At 48.6% G+C, this 9,754-nt stretch overlaps 1 protein-coding gene across 2 annotated transcripts; it reads left to right on the forward strand.

Moving 5' to 3' along the window:
- The first annotated feature begins 1,770 nt into the window (after positions 1 to 1,770).
- Positions 1,771 to 9,240, forward strand: AHSG (alpha 2-HS glycoprotein). Of its 2 annotated transcripts, none has more exons than XM_004745205.3 (7): positions 1,771 to 2,085; positions 4,250 to 4,360; positions 4,744 to 4,828; positions 5,174 to 5,337; positions 6,626 to 6,727; positions 7,883 to 7,966; positions 8,546 to 9,240. In XM_004745205.3, the coding sequence occupies exons 1-7, from the start codon at positions 1,873 to 1,875 to the stop codon at positions 8,858 to 8,860; spliced, it is 1,074 nt and encodes a 357-aa protein (XP_004745262.1). In that variant the 5' UTR covers positions 1,771 to 1,872; the 3' UTR covers positions 8,861 to 9,240. The 2 variants fall into 2 exon arrangements, with proteins under 2 accessions (XP_004745262.1, XP_004745263.1); XM_004745206.2 differs by having other exon boundaries at positions 1,775 to 2,085; positions 8,561 to 9,240.
- The last annotated feature ends 514 nt before the right edge of the window (positions 9,241 to 9,754 follow it).

Raw genomic sequence — 9,754 nt, forward strand, 5'->3', positions numbered from 1 at the left:
GGAACCACCCCAGACCTGAGTGGGAGTCCCAAGGCAGAGGAGACCTGAACCTTGCTTCAGAGGTGGGGGGTATAGGGGTAGCATGGGGAGACATCACATTGCAGGGAGAGGTCTCCTGTGTGGCGGGATGGCACCAGAGCAGGGGGAGGATGGGCATGACTGCAGTGTCGGGGCAGATGGGCTTGAGTACAGCTTTGTGAAGCTCCCATGCATGGGATGGGCACAAGAGCTAAATTTTCCCAAGGTTAAAAAAGAGGGTAGTACTTAGCTGACAAAAGTTCTTTTTTCTAGAAAGGGTCCCAGGGCTGAGATAAAGCGACTCCCGATCAGAGGATGCAGGACGGATGTCTTGCTATGGACAAGATGGGGGCAAGCAGGACAATAGCTTGCAGTTGGGGGGGGGGGGCTGTTGGGTGGATGTACCTGGGCACCAGTGTCAATGGTTACCTGGCGAAAGAGGCCGGGGCAGACCCCAATCGCACAGGCAAAGACAGATGACTCTCTGTGCCCTACTAAATACATTAAAGTGTTATTTGCATAAGTCTCCCCCTCACCACTCAGGCTTCCTTCTAACCCCAGGGGGCAGAAGAAGCATAAGGGGCCAACCTAGATGGGCCTGGATGGCAACCAAACATACTTCCCCCTTGCTTACCTTTCAGCTCCCAGCAGATCAATAGGATCATGCTTCCTTGCAGAAAGCTTCCCTCTTTTTTTTTTCAAGGTGAAACATTATTCTCAATATCAGAGAACAGAACAAAACCATCCATGCTCAATGGTGGCCTCTAAACATTTGAGGAACATGTGGGTCTTCACATGAGGGCTTCTTTGCTCCAGGCTAAACCAAGCCAGGTCCTTCCGTGATTTTTTTCCCAAGACTCTCACTCTCCTGCCCACCCTCCTGTAGGCCACACCTTGGATGGTCAAGGGCCACTTACAAGCAGTGCCTGAACCAACACTCTGGCCCTGTGCTCTGGCCATAAAAACTGACTTTAATTCTGCTACAGCTGCAGAGGGCATTGCAGAATGTTCTGGGTTCTTACGGTCTTCCAGAGCATCTCAGCCTGCAGTGAAGGATTCGAACCCAGAGCTTTGCCAAGGGAGTGGCTGTTGGACCAGGGCCCCCCTCTGCTGCACTGGTGGGGGGCACTGACCACACCCAGCCACGCAGGAGACCCAGGTCAGTGCGCCTCTGTGCGGTCCTGAGGGAGCAGAGCAGCCCACCCAGCCCTGTCGCGGGGAACTCCTCCTCTCACCCCTGTTCCACACTTCAGGCAGAAATCTCTCTCTTCTTTCCTTCTTTTCTCCAAGGCTCTTACCCAAGATCTTAGCATCTCCCAGAGCTCTTCCTGCTTGCTCTAGACCATCTGTATCTTTGCTACATCTGCGGGCCTTGTTTTCCCTCTAGGAGAAGATCATTCTGACATTAGAGGATTTATCAAATTGCTACCTATCCCCACTTTCCCCTTCCAGACCCCATGGCATGCTCTGCTCCCAGAAGGGGGCGCTCCCTCAGGGCTGGCTGTGCCCCTCCTCGCCTTGGTGCACATCTCATCCCCTCCATGTTCCAAGACTTTGGAGCATCTCCACAACCACTCCCCTTCCGCCTGCCCCCAGCAGCATTGACTTTGGCAGATTTCTGGGGGACCGGTGATGTCCTAACTTGTTTGCTTTTCCAGAGCTGATGTTTGCAGGGGTTTACTTGGAACCAGAACAGAAATCATCCCACGTCCTTATGCAACTCCTCTAGCAGGCTCCGACAGATAAATAAAGCCCTCAGTGCTCCCCCGGCCTACTTTTTGGAGCAGAGCACCTAGGTTGGTTCCTGGAGCTTCAAGCCATCTGGCCAGCTGTTAGGGCCCCTTCAGAACAGCCATGAGGACCCTCACCCTGCTCCTTTGCCTTGCTCAACTCTGGGGTTGCCGCTCTGTCCCCGTTGGGACAGCTCTGGCTTACAGAGAACCCAACTGTGATGACCCAGAAACAGAGCAAGCAGCCCTGGCAGCTGTGGACTATATCAACAACCGTGTGCTTCGAGGCTATAAGCACATCTTGAACCAGATTGACAAAGTCAGAGTGTGGCTTCGGGTAAGTCACCGTGTGTGGAGCTCTGCCGGGTGCCTCCAAGGTCCCATCTCCCAGCACAAGGAGCCCACAGAGGGGCAAACTCTCTGGTTTCTTCCCAGGAGTGAGGGAGGGAGCAAGGGGGAGGGGGAACAGAGAGGAGGCCTTCTGGGCTGCAGTCATGGGTCTCAGGACGGTGCTAGACAGGGGTGAGGAGATGGGTGAGACAAGAAAAGGCTTCAAATGATATTTTGAACATCACAGGTAGAAAGCATGTCTTGATAGAAAAACCGTATGCACAAGATACAGGGTTCTAGCTGACAGGAACTCACTTCTCTTTCTTTGCTTCTCTTTCTCTGGATGAAGACTGAGAGGGAATGGAACTAACATTTGATGATCAACTGCTCCGTGCCAGGCCACTCCACACACACCATCTCCTGGACCCCTCCCATCCCCCAGTCCTGTATTGTATGCACCGTCCTTGTCTGACATGAGAAGAAACCGAGCCTCTGACATACTAGGGTATTTTATTGTTGTTCTAGATCTATAATTTGGAGGCATAGGTTTGGGATTTGATTCTAGATCCATGTTTCTTCCTCTACACAAGTTACCTCCCAAAGAAAGAGACCTTCATCCCAGAAAGAAATGTCAGCAGGAATGGGGTTTACCTCTTCACACACTCACTACACAAGTAACCACTGCAGTCTGAAGCCAATGATGATAAAGATTGAGCTGGAAAATATGCCTTGGAGGTCAGTTGAGAGATCTGGAGCAGTGAAGAAAAGGTGGATGTCTTCTGCCTGTTTTGAGATTCAATTTTATATTCCATGAGGGGTAATTCTTTCAGCAAACATTGGTTACAAGCCTTCCATGGGTAAGAACTGTGGCAGGTGCCATGAGAAATATTAAGCGGAACCATCTGAAATTACTATTTTTGTGTATTCAAGGCAGTCAAATATAGCCATTTTAATGGTTCAACCTAATATAAAAGAGAGAAAGACATAGCACCCACAAGAAATTTATAATCCAGAAGGGAGAATCAGGTAAACATCGGGATGTCTAGACTAACACCTGATCTCACAATAGGAAAAAATATGTGAAATCAGGATGGATTTTAAAAGTGCTGTAACCATACTGTAGGGCAGGGGGATTTGGAGGAAACGCCTATTAATTCAGTGGGGGAGGGGCACACAGCGTGCATATTCGAGGGAGAGTCATGAACGGACATTACCATTTTCACTCACGACAGAACTTGAAAGGTACATTTCTTGAGAATCCCAGGAGTACCTGGCTCCTAGTCACTGCAGCCATGTGTGTTTTCAGGGTTTAACTTGGGCAGTTATGTGCAGACATCATAAAACAGCTTCCTCCCGGAGAGGAGGTTCAGGTACTAGTGACGCAGGCAGAACCTAAATGAAGGGCAAGCAGAGCTGAACTAAAAGGGAGGAAAAAAAAAAAAAGCATACTTGTACCTTCTGCATTTTCCAGGCTTTGGAGAAAAGATACAGAAACAGATGAACCTGCAAAAACACCTCCAAGGATTTACCAACTAGTGACTTCAGTTTCAGCTCCATCTCCGAAGGAGGCTCGCTCTGCCTCCTCCTCCCCAGCAGGGGGCAGTAGAGAGCAGAAACTTTGCATCCAGGCACCTACCCAAAGACAAAAAGCCAAGGACAACTTTTCCCTTAGGAAGGAAAAGAAAATGGGGAAGGAGGGAAAGTAGATGATGATAAGGAAGGCAGAAAGAAGTAGAGGAAGGAGGAAGAAGAAGAGACACTAAGATATTATCCTATGGCACCCTACTTTGCCACTTGAATGAAAAAAAAAAATCCAAAGCTGATTTTTGCAAAGGACTACTTGAAGGGTGAAATCTTAAAAATTAAGTGAGTATCAACACTCATTTTTAGCTTCCAAATAGAGCCCAGAGTGATGACCTGCCCAAGACCATGGCCCTTTCTTCCTTGCAAACAACCATCGAAAAGCTTGCCCAGCAAACAGGAGAAGACGAGAAAAGCCCTGGCCATTGCCCATGGGCCAGGGCAGAGCTGGGGGAGATGCCCACTAACAGGAATGACTTTCCCCTCACCTCTCCAACAGGGCTAACTTCAAGCCCAAGGGCTCACACTTTGGCCCACTCTGCGGCATCCGAGGAATAGGCTGCTCACTGCTTCATTCTGTGTCTCCACAGCGGCCAATGGGAGAGGTGTTTGAGCTTGAAATAGACACGCTGGAAACCACCTGCCACGTCCTGGACCCCACCCCTCTGGCCAACTGCACCGTGAGGCAGCTGACGGAGCACGTGAGTGCCCCTCCTCGGGTGACCGCAGGTGGTGCCGATCTGGTTCCCTGCTGGTTCAGCAAAGCACAGGCCCATTTCACCCAGCTTGCCAGTCTCCCTTCATGGCTAGCTGGTGTGCAGTGGCTAAAACTGCCATTGGATGCTGCCTTCCCTGTGGCAGATTTTTACAACAGTTCAACTTTCTTAGAGCCCTTTCTGAAACCAGAGAGCATCACGTTTCAATACCACTCGGGTGAAGGTGATTTCATGAGGCTCATCTCTGACAATATGCCTGAGGGACCACCCTACCCCCCACCCCCGGACTCCTCATGATAAATGAAAGGCCAGTCCCCCCTGTCCCCCCCCGACCCACCCCAGCCCTCACTGTGGGTTTATTTCTCCAGGCCGTGGAAGGGGACTGCGATTTACGGGTGCTGAAACAGGATGGCCAGTTTTCTGTGTTGTTTGCAAAATGCGATTCCAGTCCAGGTAGAGATGATTATTATGATTCTTACTTTTACCTTGCAGAGAGAGTGAGGAAGGGACCTGAATTGTTTTTCAGTGTAAGCGGTTTTAGCCGCTTTGTTGGTGAGGAAAAGAAGGAGCCCAATTTCCTGGGACTTGCAACTGTAAAACGGTTTTTTTAAGGAGCTGTCCTCCTTGGAGGTGAAAGTCACCTTGATGAGAGGGGGTCCTGCAGAAATGTCGGCAGGACCGGAGCAGAGAAAGCAGCTGAAGCCACCTGGGGCATGTCCTAGGCCTTTCAAAATAAGCAAGGCCAGGGTGAAGGCCTGGAAGAATTACAGCCCACCCTCGTTTCTTCCCGGTGCGCAGACTCCGCCGAGGACGTGCTCAGGCTGTGCCCAGACTGCCCCTTGCTGGCCCCGCTTAACGACACCAAGGTAGTGCACGCCGTGGATGTCGCGCTGACTGCCTTCAACGCTCAGAGTAATGGCTCCTATTTTCAGCTTGTGGAAATCTCCCGGGCTCAATTTGTGGTAAGACTGAGACCCCTGGACAGACCTTTGGGCAGTTTGGTAGCACTGCAGGAATGTAGGTGGTAGGACAGCTGTGAGGGACAGAGCAGGTGCAGGGGCAGCGACAGGAAGGCAGGGCAGGTGGTGGGAGAAAAAGGAAAGATAGGGTCCTTAGGGGTATGAGCGGTATGAGGACACCGAGTGTCCCAAGGATCCGGAAAGACCCCTCAGCACCTCACCCATGCGGAGCACCCTAACATAAAACAGCCAGTCGTTGCCTGTCCCGGGGTCCCCAACTCTAGATACCACCGGGGCTTGCCGTGCGGCACGTGGGAGTTCCGGCATTATCCAGAAGCACGGGCTGTGAACTCACGGGTTAGCACGAGGTTGTCCCGCATCACCACTGACCGTGAGCACTTTCAAAATTGGTAATTACGAAGGCGTGAGCCTGCTTACACAGATGGGCGTGTGGTGGCAGGATCCGAAAGTGCCTTTTGAATCACTGGGCCAAAAATCCAGTTGTAGAGTGGATTATTTAGCACATTGATTGCAACAGAATTCTGGTATTTAAGAGAACGCGTCTCCTGGATACTAGCCGCGGCATGCTTGGAAATGCATTCCAGGTGTAAGTGATGATTCTGATGAACCAGAATGCGTGATTCTCAGAAACCCCCACCCCAGACGTCGCCAAATAACAGATATTTTATTGTAAGCATTCGGATACTACAAGGAAGGAAAGCACAAGCTTCTTCTCTACTTTTCTTTAGACTTTTTGTTGGATCCCGCTGTCTGTGATAGGATAGAGGGGAGAGGTATTAATCTCTTCACTTGCCTGCCGCCATCTTGGAGTAACCTGAACCTTGGGACTCAAACTGCAGCAGCCCCAAGAGGGAAGGCCATGAATCACTAGATTATACACCTGAAATTAATATTACACTGTTGTTAAATAGATGAAAATTTTTAAAAATTTTTAAAAAGTGGAAAGTTCAGGGGAGGGAGGGCCCTGGGTTCCCACTCAGGTCAGTTAAAGTGGGCGCTCTCGAAACTCGTCTCTGTCCTGAATGATGGGCAGTGATACCTTTACCTCCTTCCCTTCTGTATACAAGCACTTCAGAACACAGATCCCCAATGACTGATCTGTGGTGGCCACTGGCACCATGTTTCCTGGCCACTTGGTGTGTTCTAAGAGAATGGGGCCCCCCAGAGTGAGCAACCCCAGTGCCTTTGCTCCTCCCCTCCAGCCTCTCCTTCCCTGCCTTTCCAGATGAAGTCATGTTGCATCATTAGAATTTTTCTTTATCCTCCTCAGCCTCTTCCACAGTCTACATATGTGGAGTTTGCCGTGGCTGCCACGGACTGTGCTGCTAAAGACGTCACGGATCCAGCCAAGTGCAACCTGCTGGCAGAGAAGGTGAGTAGGCCAGGCCGTGGGGACGGCAAAACTGGCCATAGAACAGAGTGCCCTTACAGCAAGTTAGTATCCTGGGGCTTCAGAGGAGAGAGAACAGTGAAAAATACCACTCCCCGTGGGGCTGGGTTATGCCAGACCTTCCTCTGTGGTGTCACCTCCGCACTTAAGAGCTGTCACCAAGTCATCTCCCCACTGGAGACCCTTGGAGTTCGGAGAAAGACAGAGGCTATTTCCTAATTAGGCCAAGTCATACATGGTTGCCAGGAGTGTGTTGTAGATTTTCTAGACACACTTCTAAGATGAAATCTTTGAAATCCTTGATACCATAATGTCTACTTCTAGGAATCTAGTCTAAAGAGATAATCAGAGATGTTCGACAGAAATATATCTAATGAGGTGATTTATCATGAATTCAAAATGACCCAAAAGAGAGGTCTTTGAACTAAAATATAGTATATTAATAAACAGAAAATCATACAGACCCTAAAAATTATGTTTTGAAAGAATAATGAGTGATATAAGAAAATGTTATCATATTATGGTGAGTGAAAAACACAGGGTATGAAATGATATAGTAACAATGATCCCAATTTTTAAATAATTTGTAATATGTTTAAAAATAAAAAAATACATGTTAACAAGTTTTCCTGGGTCACCACAATTTCTGGGATGAATGACAATCTTTTTAAATTAATTAATTTATTTTTTCAATCTGTCTCTTTTTTAAAAAGATTTATTTATTTATTTTTAGAGAGAGGGAGAGAGCATGAACAGGAAGGGCAGGGGGAAGGAAAGGGAGAGAATCTCAAGCAGACTCTGTACTCAGCTTGGAGCCCAATGAGGGGCTCGATCCCATGACTCTGAGATCACAACCTGAGCCAAAACTAGGAGTCGGCCTCTTACCCAATTGCGCTACCCAGGCACCTCTTATGGGTAATCTCTTACAGTCTCAAAGCATACCTGTAATTTCTGCCTTCTATTTAGAATTACATATTGTATATCTTCTATAAGCAGAAACTAGAAACTTTAGGAGAAAATTTTTTTAAGGAAATAAGAATTGAAGTTTTTCCCCTTGGACGTGGAGTATCAGTGAAACTGGGGGAGAAAATCCACTCTTTAAACCAGTTCAGATAACTCTTCTCTTTCTGTGGGCAGCAATATGGGTTCTGTAAGGCAACACTCACGGAGAAGGTTGGTGGGGAAGATGTGGCCGTGACCTGCACCGTGTTCCAAACCCAGGTAAGAACATAGTGATTATATTTGCCCCCATCCTCAGAACACAGTAATCCTTTAACATGGACGCAGTGTTCTTCTGAGACCGATAGCCTAAATAGCTCTGGGCATATGGGCATATGGGATCATCAACAAATGAAAGGTTACTTCCGCCATGCCTTCCCCTCCCTCGAACTAGTGGCTGCTGGACAGAGCCAATGCTCGTGCGAGGCTGACAAGTCCATCTTTCTATGAGCAGGGGCGGGGGTGGGGTGGGGGGTGGGATTCTGAGTTGCTCAGGTGGCCAGATCTGCCCAGGAGCCCCCCTGTGGCTATAGTAGAAGCTGTAAGGCGGGGTGCTTTTTCTTGTGGGATATATGTGTAAGTCCACCGATCCCATGACAGCTGGTGAGAAAGGGGCTACCACAGGGCAGTCCTGCCTCTGATGACAATCCTTTGCACCCAGGTAGTTCTTTTTTTTTTGCCAGATTTCTTGCTAGTAGAAATTATTACTGGGAGAGAATTGGCTGGGATTCCACCCAGAAGCATGTGTGGCCTTGCTGGTGAGGAGAAAGGTAGCTAAGTTGGACGTGATCCTCTCTCCAGCCTTTGCCCCCACAGCCCCAACCAGGCGATGCAGTGGCAGATCCAGCGGTGCCTGCGCCTTCCCCGGCCAACCTGCCGGCAGACCCCCTGCTGGTGGGACCCGTGGTGGTGGCACTCCCTGAGGCACCCCTGCCAGGGCACCGGGCACACTACGACCTGCGGCATGCCTTCGCTGGTGTGGCTTCCGTGGAGTCCGCCTCAGGAGAAGCATTCCATGTGGGGAAAGCACCCAAGGTGGTGCAGCCCAACGTTGCTGTTGCTGCTGGTCCGTTGGTCCATCCTTGCCCAGGGAGAATCAGATACTTCAAGGTCTAGATGTAGGTCAGAGATGAGAAGGTTTGGCCCAGGAACAGATAGCCGCCATTTTGTCCAAGTCTGGGTATGGGGGGGGGGTTGTTTACTATCAAAGCAGGTGCTATACAGGTCCAGACTAATATCAAGTCTTCAGTCCCAACTTTTCATTTTTCAGGGATAGAAGCAGAGAGGCAATGTTAGGTCTCCCAGAAGGTACAAGGTTGGCAACTTGATGGTCATTGTTTAGATGCTAAGTCACCACCATTGTGCTCTCTGCCTTCTTTGACCCCACAAAAACACCTGGAATGGGACTTTGAAAGGTGCTCTTGCCAACATCATATATTCTGGTTAATAAAAGTGACTGAAGGACCTTCCTTAATAAAGAAGGTTCTAAGCTGAAATGTGGTTATGATTGTTGCTTCTTCTCTCCAAGCTCACATGTGATCTACCTTCAAAATAACCATATCACAAATATCCCTAAGCAAAATCTAAGTGAAAATAGAAATAAAATGGAACAAAAATCAGCTTATATTGTTATGCACAGGAAAAAATGAGACCAGGATCTTCTCACAAGCCATGGAATGAGCCCATTTCTTTATGAGAAAATCATTCTTTTCATTTCATGAGAGTCAGAAAATACTGCTAAAGGATGACACAGTGCCTGATCTTTGTACAAACCAACCATTGGTTTTCCCCAACATCCAGGTAAAGGGGCATGGGGCTTGGTAATTAACACAAGAGCTTCACTTTAATGATATCTCTTCATTACTTCTGTTTAAAATAACTGTTGATTGTATTGTATACACTTCCTCTCATGATAGAGGATTGGTCTTTCTAGCCAATCCATTTTAACACCTCAAAGCTCTGGTTTTCTACTATGAACAGAAGAGGGATACTTGGATAGGTAAATCCAGT

Source organism: Mustela putorius, unplaced genomic scaffold, assembly GCF_011764305.1.
Source record: "Mustela putorius furo isolate JIRA1106 unplaced genomic scaffold, ASM1176430v1.1 tig00003834_pilon_pilon_pilon, whole genome shotgun sequence".
Lineage (NCBI taxonomy): Eukaryota > Metazoa > Chordata > Mammalia > Carnivora > Mustelidae > Mustela > Mustela putorius.